General features: G+C 46.3%; 1 protein-coding gene across 4 annotated transcripts; it reads left to right on the plus strand.

The window, feature by feature from the left end:
- The first annotated feature begins 91 nt into the window (after nt 1–91).
- On the plus strand, nt 92–13,985 carry LOC140649267 (solute carrier family 22 member 2-like). 4 transcript variants are annotated; one of them, XM_072856207.1, is made up of 11 exons: nt 92–2,891; nt 5,121–5,224; nt 6,341–6,495; nt 8,668–8,836; nt 9,830–9,944; nt 10,045–10,151; nt 10,268–10,482; nt 10,903–11,011; nt 12,092–12,204; nt 13,254–13,353; nt 13,863–13,985. In XM_072856207.1, exons 1-11 carry the CDS (start codon nt 2,481–2,483, stop codon nt 13,927–13,929), a joined length of 1,665 nt encoding a protein of 554 aa, XP_072712308.1. In that variant the 5' UTR covers nt 92–2,480; the 3' UTR covers nt 13,930–13,985. The 4 variants fall into 4 exon arrangements, 2 of the variants coding, with proteins under 2 accessions (XP_072712308.1, XP_072712309.1); XR_012041545.1 differs by lacking the exon at nt 13,863–13,985 and having other exon boundaries at nt 11,920–12,204; nt 13,254–13,289; XR_012041544.1 differs by lacking the exon at nt 13,863–13,985 and having other exon boundaries at nt 12,053–12,204; nt 13,254–13,289.
- Nucleotides 13,986–15,390: the final 1,405 nt, after the last annotated feature.

The raw sequence follows: 15,390 nt of genomic DNA on the forward strand, positions 1-15,390 counted from the left end.
TCAGCCTGGTGATACCCTTTTTTTGCTGTGATAGCTAATATCTTAATCGCATCACTCAAAATGAGAACCGATGTTTGATGACAAAGATCAGAATGTATAGGTAAGCCCCAGTGGTATATTCTTTCTTTTATCAGACTTGGGTTTTCTTCCTCTTGTATTGTTACCCAGTGAAGCTGTAAATCAGTTCGGCTAAAGCTGCATCTTGTCATACTTAAAAGCAATATTTTTTGTATTTAGCATTAGGTTAATTTGGGGGAATGAGAGGCGTGACAGTGTATTGTTAATACTGTCAGTTACCATTGCAACAGTTCTCTCAATGGACGTTGAATGCTGCTTCCCTTCCCCAAGTTGTCAAGCCTGGCATCTTGGAGGAATTTGATCCACGAACCGCTGCATGAAATGACTTCCCAGGTATTAAGGCATAACACCGCATGGTCTCTTTGTTGTGACTGTGCATAACGAGGCTTGGGTAGAACAGAGGTACTCTGCCTGGGGGTGCTTGTCTGAGAAATATCAATGATATATTTCTAATATGCAGCTGACAGCGGTGAGTGACATCAGTCCCTAGCCTTGGAACTATTGCCCACTTTTTATCTAGGCATTTGTAGGTAGGCTGACTGAACCTTAACTTGTTCAGAGCTGGATGCAGGACTTGCTTCACCAGACTATTTTTCTACTAGAAGGCCCTCCTTAACCATAGGGAGGAAAGTGTTATGAGAATAGTGGGGACCAGAGGAGTATGTACAAATGGGTGGGCCAGGAGCAGAAACCTTGGCAGTCAGCAGCACGACTCCCTGGGAAGTGAGCCTCTAGGACAGCCACCTGCGTGGCACAGTGCCACCCAGCCCCTGTCTGGACCGCAGAGAGGGTGGTGGCAGATCAGGAAAAAGGGCCCAGTCTGGATCTAACTTTTTTAGTTCACGTGGAACTTATGCACACAGTTACCAACTGGTTAAACAAAACCGCTAGGAAAGAAGCAATGTGGGGTTTTTGGGGTGTGTTGTTAAGATACAGCCTAATGGCTTCAAACTTTCACCCACTTCCCAGGCAGACTTTGATTTTGGTTTCCTTCGCCTCAGCTGGCTGCACACATGCTCCTGCGGGGACAGGCTGTGAGCCTGGTGGCTGCTGTGAGCTTGTGTCCCCCCTGTCCCTCTCCCCAGCTCCACATGGAGCCCCTGCAGCCACGGGAGCCAAAGTTTGGTGTGGGGTGCTGTGCTGGCGTGGGGGTAACGCAGCTGTAAGTGGCTGCAGGAGAGGAGTTCTTACCTTGCTTCAGCCATTCCTGCCTGAGAAGAGGAGGTGGGAGAGGAGGGGGCACATCTGTGTGATGCAGGGAATGATCCGAGTGCTGGTCCACAAAGCAGCTTTCATAGCTGGTTAGGCCACTCTGATGGCTGATAGGCAGTGAGACCAGGTGAAGAATGGGTTCTGTTTCTGTCCCTGGGCCAGAATGGCCTTCTAAGCTGGTTTATTTTTTGGAGTGTATTGAGAGGAGGTCTTCAAATTTTTTTGCGTGGTTGCCTAAACCATGCAAGTCACTTTCCAGACCATTTTTCACTTTTTCCCATCTTTAAAATGTTACCTTCACTTACGCTTTTCTTTCTGATGGAAGAAGCTGTTGTCAGCAAAAGGTGTCGCAGTAGCAAGTGTCTGTCCATAGACAGCATGCAGTATCATTGGAGCCTGATATAACTGGACTTTTTTGGGAGTGCCCCACAATGAATTCTACCTAAATTCTTACAGGTCTTCTATAGAAAGAAATAGCTGTTTTGGCCATAAGTATGTTATGCTATGGCTTCCCAAAGCTATTCCCAGGGCGTAAGTCCTTAGTGAATGCTTTTTATGTTTTGTATCACTGCAAAAATATGGTCAGGTGAAAATTGTGTTCCCTGATGTAGGTGGGAAAGTTTTTCCTTGGAAATGGAGGAGTGTGGCTGCAAGGGTGAGACATACACGATGCTGGACTTCGTGCAAAAGCTGTTCCTTTACCATTACATGGCTCAATGTAGAGACACTTCTGTTTCACAGTGTACTTACCTGTTCTTTATAGAACCTGGTTGATAAGCCTTGTTCCTGTGTGGTGCCCAGCAACTGCTACACTAAACTTTTTTCATTTGCTTGCATGTTGGTGGAGTTTTCCATCCACACTTGCTCCTTAAAATGCCTCCTCTTTGAGGAGCTGGTTTGGCTAATAAAAAATACCCAAAGTGCTGTGGCTGTTAGCGGCTTTTCTGGAGAAAAGGAACATATATGCTCTGATTAGGGGTTAAATGCAAATTCTCCCTGGGTGAATTACGGTCTGATTTCAAATGAAACCTAAAAAATACAGCTTGCAACATGTAGTTTAATAATTTATGGAGTTAGTCTTGACTTTTGGTCAAATGTCTTTGTTACTTAAATAGCTTTGCTGCCAACTAAATATATCAGTGCTGCAGAGAAGACCTAGATGAGGTTTTTGGGGTTGTTTTGATGCCGAAATGCCAACCCTAGATGACATTTTGGAGAATGTTGGAGAATTCGACAGGTTCCAGAAGCAAACCTTCTTTGTCCTGTGTTTGCTTTCTGCTGCCTTCACCCCAGTGTATGTGGGTGTCGTCTTCTTTGGGTTCATCCCCGAGCATCGCTGCTTCAGTCCTGGGGCAGCTGAGCTGAGCCAGCGGTGTGGCTGGAGCCTGGAGGAACAGCTGAATCACACGGTTCCTGAGTGGGGCGGCCGCGGGTCTGGTTTCAGCAGCCGCTGCAGGAGGTACGAGGTGGACTGGAACACGACGGGCGTCAGCTGCACCGACCCCCTCGGCAGCCTCGTGGGCAACCGGAGCACCGTCCCCCTCGGTCCCTGCCAGGACGGCTGGGTCTACGACTCCCCAGGGACCTCCCTCGTGACAGAGGTAAAAACAAATACCCTCCTTCCCTTGCCCCCTGACTTACAGACAAGCTGAGGGATGCGGGAGAGGGTTGGCGTAGCCTGGGCTCCGTTAAAATGACACCTGCTTACCTGGACGAGGGGATCCTCTTGCTTGTGCAGGGCGCTTTGCAAGTTGTCTTCCCTCTGTCCTTGCTGTGCAGCGTTGCCTTGGCTGCTCAGCAGGCTTATATCTCCAGCTGGGGAGCAAAGCATATTTCAGCAAATAAACCCCTAGGTAGATAAAGTCCAGTCTGAATGAAACTCCTGTCACATGAGAGGCCCGATGGGTGGGGGTGCGTAAACAGTGCCTGTGAGGCATCGGTGGCTTGCAGCACTGCAAACAAAACCGGCCGATCCCCAAGTGGGTGCACGGCACAGACCTCCCGGTCTTCCTGGGATCTCGTGAAGATCTTGATTTCTCCTCTTTTTTTTTTTTTTAAATGAAGCAAGTATTTTAAAGTTTGTTTCAAGTATGATTGAATGACTATGGGTGGGGGAAATGTAATCACCTCCTGCAATTAAGCAGCTTAATTCAGGAGTAAATAGCAGAAAATCAGACGGCTGTTCTGCGTGCTCAGAAGATGTGTGGATAAACCGAAAATGAAAAAGCTACTTAGGGTACTTTAGGGTTTTAGGTGCTTTAACTTTAAAAACAAATCAGTATCTGGGATGACAAACTTGATTTTTGTCATAAAGTTCCACCAAATTTTTAGAGATGGTGGAAGTCAGGATTCTTTCCCCCATATATCTAGCACAAACACAGGAGCAGGTAAATTCTGTGCTCTAGCCACTTCAGCATTTATAGTTTTGTAAGAGGTTGGAGCTAGATTTTAGGTGGTGTACTCTAAGTGTACTTCTTTCAACAAAGTATGAACTGGGTGATATTAAAGTGAGGAAGTGAGACAGCTCAAACGGAGGGTGACCCAGGACTTCTACAAAGCAGCAGCACAGAAGGCACATCTCGCTGCAAAAGGCTCAAGCAGATGCTGTGGTCCAGATGCCCCCACCATGATCTCTTGAGACTGGGAAGCTGAAAACTTGCAGCCTGTGTGGATTTGCGCAGTCACGCTCGCGCATCAGTCGTCTTCCCTTTTCTTCTGAAGGGGGTGCAAGGCCAGGCCCACGGGCCACTTCCTTCACAGGATAACCAGGAACGTCACACGCCTCTGTGCGCATTTTGGCCATGTGTTTTGCTTCTGGATGTGACTGTTTCCATGAAGGCTGTCGGGCTCTGTTATGTTGTCCCTTGCTCGGGCAGCTAAGCCAAGGAAAGAATAGTGCAGAGTAAAGCACGTTACTTTTCTCAAAGGAAAAATTTACGCATTGAAGAATATCCTCATGGGAAGCCCCTCAGAGCATCAGGAGGAGTATCTGGTTTTATGTTGATTAAAGATGCATAGCTTTAAACCCAGCTACCAGTAGGATGGGAAGGGATTCTCAGTCCTGTTAGGACAGCTTTTCAAAATAACTTATTCTCCAGTAGCTTGTACGTATATCTACTTAAGTAAGATAAGAGAACTAAGGCCAGATGGCAAATATAGCTGCGTACACATGTGGTATAAAGCTTGGCCCTGGATACAAAATACCTGGCCTCCAGACACCTTGGGCTGTAAGACAATTTAGTTGAGCAAAAGGCCAGAGCAGAGAGAAAATGCTGTGGCCTCAGGGGCAGATGCAGATACCTCCTCCCACCCTCCTCGGGGAGCTGGTGCTCCAGAGGAAGCGGGACGAGGCAGGCTTCTGCAAGCATCTCGGATACCTTTAGTGAAGGCATCACCCTTAGTCCTGAGGGGTCTGCAGGGACTACGGTAGCATGTGAGGCTATGAAGCAACCAGAACTGCTTAGAAATGTTTACCATCAGCCACAAAAAAAGCTGTTTGAAAAGGCCAGGGTGATCATCAGGTCCATGCTGATTTGATCAACAAGGCCTAACACAAATTAGGTCCCGATCTTGACAGATAATAGCTCAGTTATGTTCTTTCCAGTAACGAGAGGTGAGACATGAATGGGAAATACCAGGAAACTGCTCAAGGGCTTGATGCTGTTTTTAATGTTGGACACTTAATTAAGTCAGTAGGGTTTCTGGGTGCTGATAAAATGGTCATTGACCCAGAAATGAATTTAAATCTTTGACTGAAGTGAAGGAAACTTGTGGATGTGAGCCAGCTCCTCGTTTCACTCTCTCGCTTCTAACTGTGGTTGCTCCTTTAGTTTAACCTGGTGTGTGAGGACTCCTGGAAGCTGGACCTCTTTCAGTCTTCTGTGAATGCTGGGTTTCTTATTGGCTCCATAAACATTGGCTACATAGCAGACAGGTATGTGTGGGCTGACAGTAAAACCCTCTGACCTCCTTTATCAGTCTTCAGCAGCTAAGCTTAGATAACGGCAGAGAAAGGTTGTGCAACTGCTATCCTCTCTGCTCTTCTCAAAATAAGGTCAACCACCTGGATGTTCAGTCACGGCATGAGGAGCGAGTACTCTGTCTCTTAAGTCATACCTGGTGGTTTGCACAAATCTCCTGCTTGGCGAGTCCCACAGAGCCTGCAAGGACCATTTTAGGACCGTATACCCCAAACTCGCTACTGTGCCATGCCAGAGCCCTGGGGTGTTAACCGAAGCCGGGAAGCGCTGGTTTGGAGCCCCCACTTGGTCTGTCACACTCTGTGTGGCCGCAGCTTGGAAACATCTTGCTTCCTTTGGAGAAACTTTGAAATAGTAGATGCAGAGATTGCCAGATCGGTACAGCAGCAGTCACTGTGGAAAAGCAGAAATCCCTGTGTGCTGGCATCTTTAGCTCCCTGTTCAGAGCCAGTGGAGACAGCTGCCCCTAGCCCAGGCGGCTGGGGTTAAAAAGAAACAAATGCCAGTATTTGAAGGCCCTTTTTCCCCCCTGTTCCCCTCCTGCCTAGGACTGTTAGTACAGCAGGCTCCGAGTTGCTCCAGCTGTGAAATGCAGCCCACTCACAACAAGATACATACATACTAGATTTTTGGAGATTGTGGTATATAAATCTGTTATAAATCTGGTGCACGCAGACATATCAGAATCAGAATATTAACCCATACTTATTTTTCACTGCCATTATAAAAAAAACAGATTACTAAGCTGCCTGTTCTGAAATTCGGGGACAATAGTCACAGTCGAAATATATGTAAATATGGGACTATTGTTCTTTACCTCGGGAAATTTTTCTTTTTCCTGAAAGCCTTTGTGGAATTGCAGAGCAATTGGCACAGTAATTTTTTAGGGAATAGAAAAGCAGATAAGCGAGTAATGGGCTAAGAATAAAAGTCAGTATGTATCTATCCCTTGTTATAGCAAAGTTGGATTTTTTTTTTTTCCCAAAGATGCACAAAGCTTTTACTAGTTTAAAACGCCTGTGTGTTCATGACTAGTGTTTTGCTTTTACGCATATTATCTTCCAATCCAGGTTTGGCCGTAAATTTTGCCTCTTAAATACAATCCTTGCAAACGTTGTCTGTGGAATCCTTCTGGTCTTCGTGCCCACCTACCTGTGGATAGTCATCCTCCGGTTCTTGCAAGGGCTCGTCAGCAAGGGCTGCTGGACTGCAGGCTACATCCTGGGTGAGTTCAGACCTTTTCCCAGGAGCAAGGCTGGCTGCAGAAGATGAAAAAAAAAAAACCAAACAATCCAAAAAACCCCAAACAAAAGCCAATTAAAAAATACCTCCCATGGTGTTTTATCAAGGAGTTTTCTCCCTCTTTGACTTCTCAGGATTTTTTCAAGCACTGTCATTAGGGAGATGCAACAGTAGCCTTCAAAGCTCAAGCAAGCAGTGGTATATTAGGGCTGTTACCTCAAGATAGGCTTTCCCCTGTGACGCAGATCCCCTTTGCAGATCCAGGCCCCTGGGCTCCTCTCCCTCCCCTCGGGCACCGGCTGGGGAAGGCAACAGCTGCTGGGCAGACCGCAGCCACTCCAGCCCAGTCTCAGACGGGGTGATGGCAGAGGCGGCCATTAAAGAAGCAGGTAGAGGGTGGGGAAAATTGGAGGCATTTTTATGACACAAAGAGCATTAAAGGGCAAACAGAGGCTCTACAGAGTAAAAATAACCGAAGAACAGCATGTACTTGCTGAGAAAAAGACAAGCTGTTTGGGTACCTGTGCACGTGTCCGAGCGGAGGCCAACCTGCGGGAATGCAAAGCAAGGCGAGGAGCCAGGCTGGGCTGGAGCCTCTCCCAGCGCCTCGCAGTGATCGTGTCTGGGGTGAAGCACGGCGGCGGGGCAGCAGGGCTGGGGCCAGCTCAGGACCACTTTCTGGTGCATGGTAGAGCTGCCCGGGATTTCCCTGACTTCTCTGGCGTGGAGTTCAGGCTCTTGTCAAAAATACCCAACACCAAGCAATCACCAAAGCAGCAAAATAAATATTTTAAATGCTGCCCAGTAGAGCCTTATCTGGATTGGGGTGTCAGGTGGCCCTACCAAATGGCTCCGAGTGATCCAGTTCACTGTGATAGTGGAAAAAATGTGAATGTCAACACCCTAAACTTCTATTAAGTCTTTTAGTGGGGACATCTTGCTAATGCAGTTATTGAGATGTCTGATATAAATAAAATAAAAACATCTAGCCCACAGTCCAGACCATCTTCTGCCAAGACATGGTTGTTCCTTCCTGTGCATATTCTAGATGCTTGCTTGGCCTCTTAAATCTTTTCCTGGCACAAATGAAATCTTTATCACCTCTTCTCGGGAACTTTATGTCATTTTAGAGCATAAAATCCCTATCGGCACAATGACTTGCCCTAACCTGGTGTTTTCCCTCACTTACACCTTGTTACTTCTGGATTCTCCTTGAAACTCTCTCATGAGAGAGAAGTCACCTAGAATCAGCCCCAAAGCCCCTTTAAACTTGTATCCTCTCCCTAAGAGTGGCCAATACTGAATGCCCAGGGAGGGGTACAAGGACAGAGCAACCTTGTTGTCACGCTCTCCCAGGACACTTATCTACCCTTTAGCTGCTTTTGTCTCAGTCCTACTGAGCCTGAGGAGATGTCTTTGTCTCTGTGCATCGTTTGGCCAAGCAGTATTAGCTAATCCGTGGCTCCAAAACACAGCACTTTCTTCAGTTGCTAAATAACTGCTTCCTGTTCTTTTTCTAATCGGTTTGCTTTCTTGAAATCACACAACCGGATGCAAAATGTTGAGTGTGCTTGTGCCTGCCTGCTCGAATAGTTACTTTTAGCTCTGTATCAACAAGTCTTAAGCTGTGGGTCTATCCTGTGATGTGCACTTGCAAAGTGCAGATGACTCGTGAAGCCATCCTGACCAGGAAGCTGTATGCCATCCTGTGGTACAAGCATTTCTTATGTATTTGGAGTGAGATGCAGGCTGAAAGGCTGCACTTAGAAAACAAAATATGATGTTTTGTTATTGAGTTGGAGACATTATGTAGGTTGGCGTTAGATTTTACAACAAAATCCATCTGTGCTCTTTGAGGAATGTTTGATTTACTCGGAGATTTCTGCGACAGAGGACAGTACTGGATGCCTTAGGCCAATGTAAGAGCAGGAGCAGTGTTTTCTCCTCTGCTGAGAGTTTGGATCACAGAAAAGCAACCCTTCTTCCGTGAGCACCAGGGGATTTCTGCCTGGAGGCTTTATGCCAGGAAGCCCAGGATCATCAAGATGGTTTCTTCAGGGCGTTAACGCAGCATTGGTCTTCTAGCGTCCCCGCAGAGCAAGTTACTGCTGCGCTGAGCGGTCATGGCTGAGCTGTCATTCTGTCTTGTTTGCAGTGACAGAAGTTGTCGGTCCGAAGTACCGGAGGACGGTGGGCATCCTCTACCAGATGGCCTTCTCCGTTGGGCTCCTGGTCTTTGATGCCATCGCTTATGCCATCCCTCACTGGCGGTGGCTGCAGCTCACTGTCACCCTGCCAAGCTGCTTCTTCCTGCTCTACTACTGGTAAACGGGCTTTCGTTGTACCTCTGCCCACGACCCAAAAGCCGGCTGCTTCTAGCTCTCAGGGCTTGATACTGAGGGAGATTTGGCACTGCTTTTCGGCTGTGTGTGCCTCTTGGTGCAAAGAGGAAGTACACAGCAAAAAGGAGAGGGAAATAGGACCCCTCAAGCTGAGCCTTCACTGCATCTCAGCCTGTGCGCCGCACCAGACTTCTGTTTAAAAGAAGGAACCACTTTGAAAAACACTGGGAGAGAGTGGTTTAATATCATATATTATCTTCATTAAGGATTTCATAAAGGGAAAGAAATGCCTTGACATAATTTAGTGGATCCTACACTGAAAAGATGGTTATTGAGAGATTGTTGAATGCTAACATAACTGTAACAGGTTGTTAACTTGTTCTTTTAAGGAGAAAGAGTTGCAGCTTTTTGTGGTCCAACCAAAAGAAGGCACGTGGGTTCACCCTTATTTTGGATTCTTTCCTCTCTTTTTGATTGATATTTTTCAGTTTGAGTGCTTTGATTTGAGACATTGTCTGGATGGGTTGAGAGGTTAGGAATAGTAGAAAGAGATTAATTGTCTTCCTTTTTCCATATTTGTGAATTGGTAAGCCAGTTCTAGCTTATTTACTTCTTAACCTGTGATGGCACAACTGAAAATGACTCTCTAAGAGGAGCCAGTTTGTGGTGAACAGGGTGAATAAAATGATAGCACTACTCTCGCTCAAAGCCCTTCCCTGATTTATCTTTAGTAAACTCATTTCTGGCTAACGCCACTACAACAACTGCTCCTCTTCCCATTTCAGCAGTAGGATATACTACTTTTCCTGATGCGGGGGGAACACACAAAACCCAAAAAAAACCCCACCACCTCCAAACAAGGAATAAACCCACCTGCCTCTATTCAACCAAAGCCCTCTCTCCACAATCTCCATACATGGGAGCACTATGTGAGCTTTATGTTTTGGTATATAATAGCATCCACTTGCATTGTAGGTGCCTCCCAGAGTCTCCCAGGTGGCTGATCTCTCAAGGAAAAAATGACAAAGCTATGAAAATTGTCAGTGATATGGCTAAAAAAAATCGGAAAAAGATGCCTTCCCATTTTGAGGTGAGCTCAGGGTTTGCTTATGCATGTAAGCAAGCATCATGATAGTCCCTTCCATCAGTTCCTCTCAGTAGAAACCTACTTTGTACTGGCTCTTCCACAGGATATTAAATTTGAAGAGGAAGATGGCGGAAAGCAGAGTCCTTCACTCATCGACCTTGTCAGGACACCACAGATGAGAAAAAACACGTTCATTTTGATGTACAACTGGTAAGGAGACAATGTTGGAGAGCTGTTTTTGAAGCTCTGGTTACAAAGTCTCCAGGAGGACACAGACCTCGGTCCTCCGACTGACTAACGAAGCCGGGATGCTCTTCTCTGTCCAGGTTCACGAGCTCCGTCCTCTACCAGGGGCTCATCATGCACATGGGAGTAGCCGCTGGGAACATGTATCTGGATTTCCTCTATTCTGCGCTTGTCGAGTTCCCAGCCGCCTTCATCATCATCATCACCATCGACCGCGTCGGGCGGCGCTACCCCTGGGCTGCGGCAAACCTGGTGGCTGGGGCCGCCTGCCTTGTCACAGCCCTGATCCCAGAGGGTGAGTCACCCGCGAGAGGACACATGGTGGCTTCCCACCCTGGCGTTGCCCCGTGGGAAGAGCACCCACCTCTCCCTCCCTTGACCTGAGGTCCAGGCCCAAAGGTGTCTGCAAACCCACGCCTGCCCTTGGGTGCTGCCTCCCTGACTTTTAGTAGCGCTCCTCGTGCTGCAGAAGTGAAATGAGGTTGATGTGTAGCGCTGCTAATAACAAATCTCAAAGCACCTGAGTCCCCCGTGCCACAGCTCACGCGGTGCTGGCTGTTCCCATTCCCCCATTCGCACACGTGAAACAAGGCCCCTTAAAAACGTTGAGTGATGTGGGATCAGAGGTCCCCCCTAAAATAACACTGGTGTATTAACTGACTCCTGCTAAATCGCTGGGATACTTTCAAATGTGTTGAATGCATTTTCTCTGCAGACATACATTGGCTAAAAGTGATTGCTGCTTGCATCGGGAGAATGGGAATCACAATGGCTTTTGAGATGGTTTGCTTTGTAAACACTGAACTGTATCCAACATACATCAGGTAGGTGCATCCTCGTCCCCGCTGGCATTTGGCCTGGAAACGAATAGTTGAGGCCAACGTGTGTGTTATGTTTCATGCTAAACTAAGTTATCCTCAAATGCTTCAGAACTACACAGGTACTGCTGAACATAAAGTAGGCCGAGCATCAGTAAAATGCTTTAAAAACCAGATTCATGAAGACAACAAATATACTTTAAAGCAGATGAAAACTCATGTGACTGAAATAAAGGGAAAAGTGGAGACAACCAGGGTGGATGAGGGTTCTGAAGTACCACGTAGTGCTTGGTTTGGTACCTTGTTTGAATCAAAATAACAAATGGATCTGCCCAGAGTGGAGTCTGCTATGGAGGATATGTTTTAACTCAAGCCCTTCACCTGAGGACTGGATTTTTTCCCAATTTGTAAGTGGGCTGCAGGGTGAATAGCTCAGAAGCAGATATGCGCACTGCAGAAATCTAAAGCTTGGGAGTTAATTCCTCCTCAAAATTTCCTCTTTCTACCCAGTGACTGTAGGCCATTGCCTGCAGAGGACATGTCTGCACTGACCAGATGAATCTTATTCCTCCTTTCTTCATTGGAGAGACACTGATTATATGAAGCTATGACACAACATATGAAATCATGAGACTCTATTCATTATAGAGAAATAAGATTAATACAGTGGAGTTTTAAATTTCATTAATGGTGTATAGCAAACAGAAGGATCGTTTGCCACCCCTTGCACTAGGTCACCTAAGATGTACTGAAGCTAATGGTTTTACATTTTTACTGTATCTGGAGACTTCCCTCAGACACTTTGGGCCCAATTCTCTTCTATCTTTAACCTTGGGAATTTGCTTATACCTGTGAAAATACAGATATACTCTCCTGTTCCTATTTGCTAAGCTTTTTATTTTTGCAATACTTAGGTCTAAATAACTTCAGGATGTGCCCACCAGTGGAAAACTAGGGCTTTGTAAACTATTTTGGCATTTTGTGGTCTGCTGAGCTGCATGCCCTGTGCAAGGGTCAGAACTGTGATCCGTGCCCTTCCGTCCGCAGTACTGTGCTGCTGACGTGATCCCTTTGCTGTTGAACCAGGAACCTTGGGGTGATGGTCTGCTCCTCCTTGTGCGATGTTGGTGGAGTCATCGTCCCATTCATTGTCTACAGACTGGTGGAAGTCTGGCATGATCTGCCGCTGATAGTCTTCAGTAAGTGCTACCTTACCTCCTTGCCAGCCTGGGGTGCAGCAGCAGGGCCCAAGTTTCAAAGGGAGGGAAAAGCAGCTAAGGCAGTTGCCCCAAATTCAGCAGAAGCCCCTTCCCGTCTACAAAAGACATAGCCTTCAGTTTACAACAGCCTGGAGACTGTTTATGCATTCATGTCTCCTTTGCCCTTATTATTGTTCCTTGCATTTTAAAGGCAGCTAGAGGTGAATACAGGTACGACAGATGGCAAAGAGCTGAGAAATGTTCTAGTGTTTTGATGAGATCAATATTTTTATGAATCCAGATCTGATCAATTACTGCTCTTCTGTGAGGTATATTGTCTCAGTCCAGGAGCCAAAACCTAGAATTTCACATAATTGCCTATTTAACAGAGTACAAGCGTGGCTGTTACACTTCAGCTTTTCTGTCAGTCTGATAACTGGCTGTTCTCCAGCTATTTGTAAAGAGTTTGGTAAATAAATGCAAGATGAGTGTTTGCAGACTAGTGACCTGAACTCTCAGGTCAGGGTCTGCAAAACTTATCTGAATCTTTAGATCAGCACACTATTTATAGAAAAATGTCTTGAACAGCAATGTGCAGTTTTTAACAGACAGCACGTTTAGGAGGGTGTTAGGTAGATTTAAAATACGGCCACCAAACATGTACAAAGTGGGTAAAAGAAATTCAGTGGAGAAGTTAATCATGTTGTGTAGGAGATAATACATTGTGTATGCAAAATTGAATCCATTTTCTGGCATACACTCAGACTAGAAAGGGTTCTTTCCTCTTTACAGTTGTCTGTCCAGCCTGAGATGCCGTAGTTGTGAGTTAAGCGCTGAATTGAACTTGGCTCATTACTGTCCATGTGGCTGCCACATCCTCCAGAGGTGGCATGCAGGTTTTGCATATAGAGCCTTGACGTGCACATCTTGTATGAAAAACAAAATAAAATGCCATTTGTGAGTCCTTTGCGCCAGGCAATAGAAAGTGGTGTATATGCTGGAAATTGGTATATGCTAACAAGCTCTTTGTGCATCTGTTCGATTTGAAGCTGTTCTTGGTTTGATTGCGGGTGGATTGGTGTTGCTTCTACCTGAAACTAAAGGAAGAGTTTTGCCTGAGACTGTTGAAGATGTTGAAAACTTTCACGGGTAAGTCAGAATGATGAACTCTCAGCAGCTTTCACTTGAAATTGTGCAAAACCCTTGCCCAGAGCTCCTTGGGGAATCCCAGGGGTTACTTGGCTGCGTCCTCTGCTTCCAAGAAGTTGCTAGTTAATTCCCAGACTCTAGCTGGAGAGATTTTCTTTTTACCACTTGTCTACCTAGGCATATGAAAACAAGCAGCATAGGCCTTTACTGGCCTGTGAATAGCTGCACTAGTCTCTCAAACCTGCTGCAACACTATTACAGATGTTATTTGTGCTTAAACAACCTAACTGATCTTGTGGAACAGAAAAAGGGCATTCTTGATAGCAGCTATTCATGCAGTGAGTGAAGCACCAGTGTCTACTGAGGAGCTGGAGCAAATCTAGAGGATTTGAGGATTACCTGCTCATTTTCTCTGGGGAAGAGGCAGGGCAAGTGAAGAACTTGGAAGTTAGGTGCTCACTGAACACCTTCATTCCTGGTTTGCTGCTCATGTCTTGTTATTCTTGCAGGCAAAGTGCTACAAAGGCCAAAAAGATCTATCTCCACGTCCAAACATCAGAAGTAGCACATGACTGAAGAAGGCATAACTCTTTTGGGTAGCCTGCTTTAAGGCACTTGCATGGAAAGACAAATTGGAATAAATACTTTCTCCTGTCTTGCCTCTTTATCTGCCTATCCTTTATTTACAATGTTTGGGGGTTTCTGAGGGGATTGTCCCTATTACTGCGTAGCTGCTTCCCCCTCTGTACACTATAATATAAATACGTTTCAAAGATGGGAACTTTTTGTACCAGCTGTGTGGACCTCAACATGGGGGCACATCTTAACTTGAGGTTGGGTGGGTCCATCCCAACAAAACTTTATAAGCCTCCATAAATCGGACTTTGTTGTTTTGTCTTATGAAGGGGCAGCATAATATGAGAGGTTTACTTCTGTTATGGAGCTGAGATGACTACAAACCTCATATGGTCTTGGTACAACTTGCAACAGATTTGCACAAACTTTTTTTTGCTAGCCCTTACGTGTTATGGTGTTCATGTGAGTCCATGTGCCTGTACAGTAGCCCTCTTCGGGGATTTTATTTGCTATCCTCAGTCTCACAAAGATGGGCATGTGGCAACTCCAGAGCATGGAAAAGGGTGTGTGGGAGAAAGACTCATAGTCCTTCATAAGGTAACAGCCTTACTCAGTTTTCAGTGTGTAACCACTAAATTTTCTTGTCTTGATATAATCTTCATAGTGGATAATCTATACCGGTTTTTTGTATGAAACTGTTTTCCTAAGCCTCCATAGCATTATAAATGTGTGTGTGCACAGACATGCAGAATTTTATTAAAAATATTATGTTGAGACTCCAGTCAGGGTGGGAAAAACATTACAGCTGCCAGGGGACTGAGAGCCCACCTGAGTCCTGCTCCACTGGAGGCTTAGGATGGGGCTGGGGCCAGGACAGAGCTGTATCTCTACGTGTTTGAAGGGGGCATCCCTTTGGCGTGAGCTGGGCTCAGGCTTAGGGACCGGCAGGACTCTGAGCTGGGATTTGTCCAGGGGTCCTGTGCCTCGGGGAGCACTGGGGCAACGCTGGGTCTGCCAAGAAATATCCAGCACCTTTCACAGTTTTCCTAGTCCTTCCCACTTAGCAACTGTAACAGCCTTGTGGTTGCAGACGAAAACAGGCACAATGGTACTGTGGCTCCCCTTCACTGTTTCTGTCTTGTTGGTCCCTAGCACTGTTGGGGAATGCTGGTTTTCAATAAGGATGCTGTATGCAGGGCACAAGATACTGCTGCCATTTAAATATCAGCTGCAGAGGGAGAGATTCCAGCTGAGCAAAGTGTTGCTGGACTCTCGCAGACAGTGTGGTATTCCCCCAGGATTGCTTCCCGGAGTTGCAGTACAGTGATCTTGCCCTCGCTTTTGACTGGCCTGAGCCCCAGTTAATGTTCAGTGCTGCTGTGAGGGCCTCAAAGGCAGGGAAGCCTGTTGTCCAGCGAAGCAGGGCCATGATAAGGTTGCCCTGAGAAGGTAAGGACAGAT

The sequence above is a fragment of the Ciconia boyciana genome, chromosome 3 (genome assembly GCF_034638445.1).
Source record: "Ciconia boyciana chromosome 3, ASM3463844v1, whole genome shotgun sequence".
In the NCBI taxonomy this organism is placed as follows: Eukaryota; Metazoa; Chordata; class Aves; order Ciconiiformes; family Ciconiidae; genus Ciconia; species Ciconia boyciana.

Excerpts from the sequence above, each read along its gene's own strand:
- LOC140649267 (XM_072856207.1), top strand. The coding sequence starts at position 2,481 with ATGCCAACCCTAGATGACATTTTGGAGAATGTTGGAGAATTCGACAGG. Across the intron at positions 2,892-5,120 it reads GGACCTCCCTCGTGACAGAG|TTTAACCTGGTGTGTGAGGA; the intron begins GTAAAAACAAAT and ends TTGCTCCTTTAG. Across the intron at positions 8,837-9,829 it reads TTCTTCCTGCTCTACTACTG|GTGCCTCCCAGAGTCTCCCA; the intron begins GTAAACGGGCTT and ends CTTGCATTGTAG.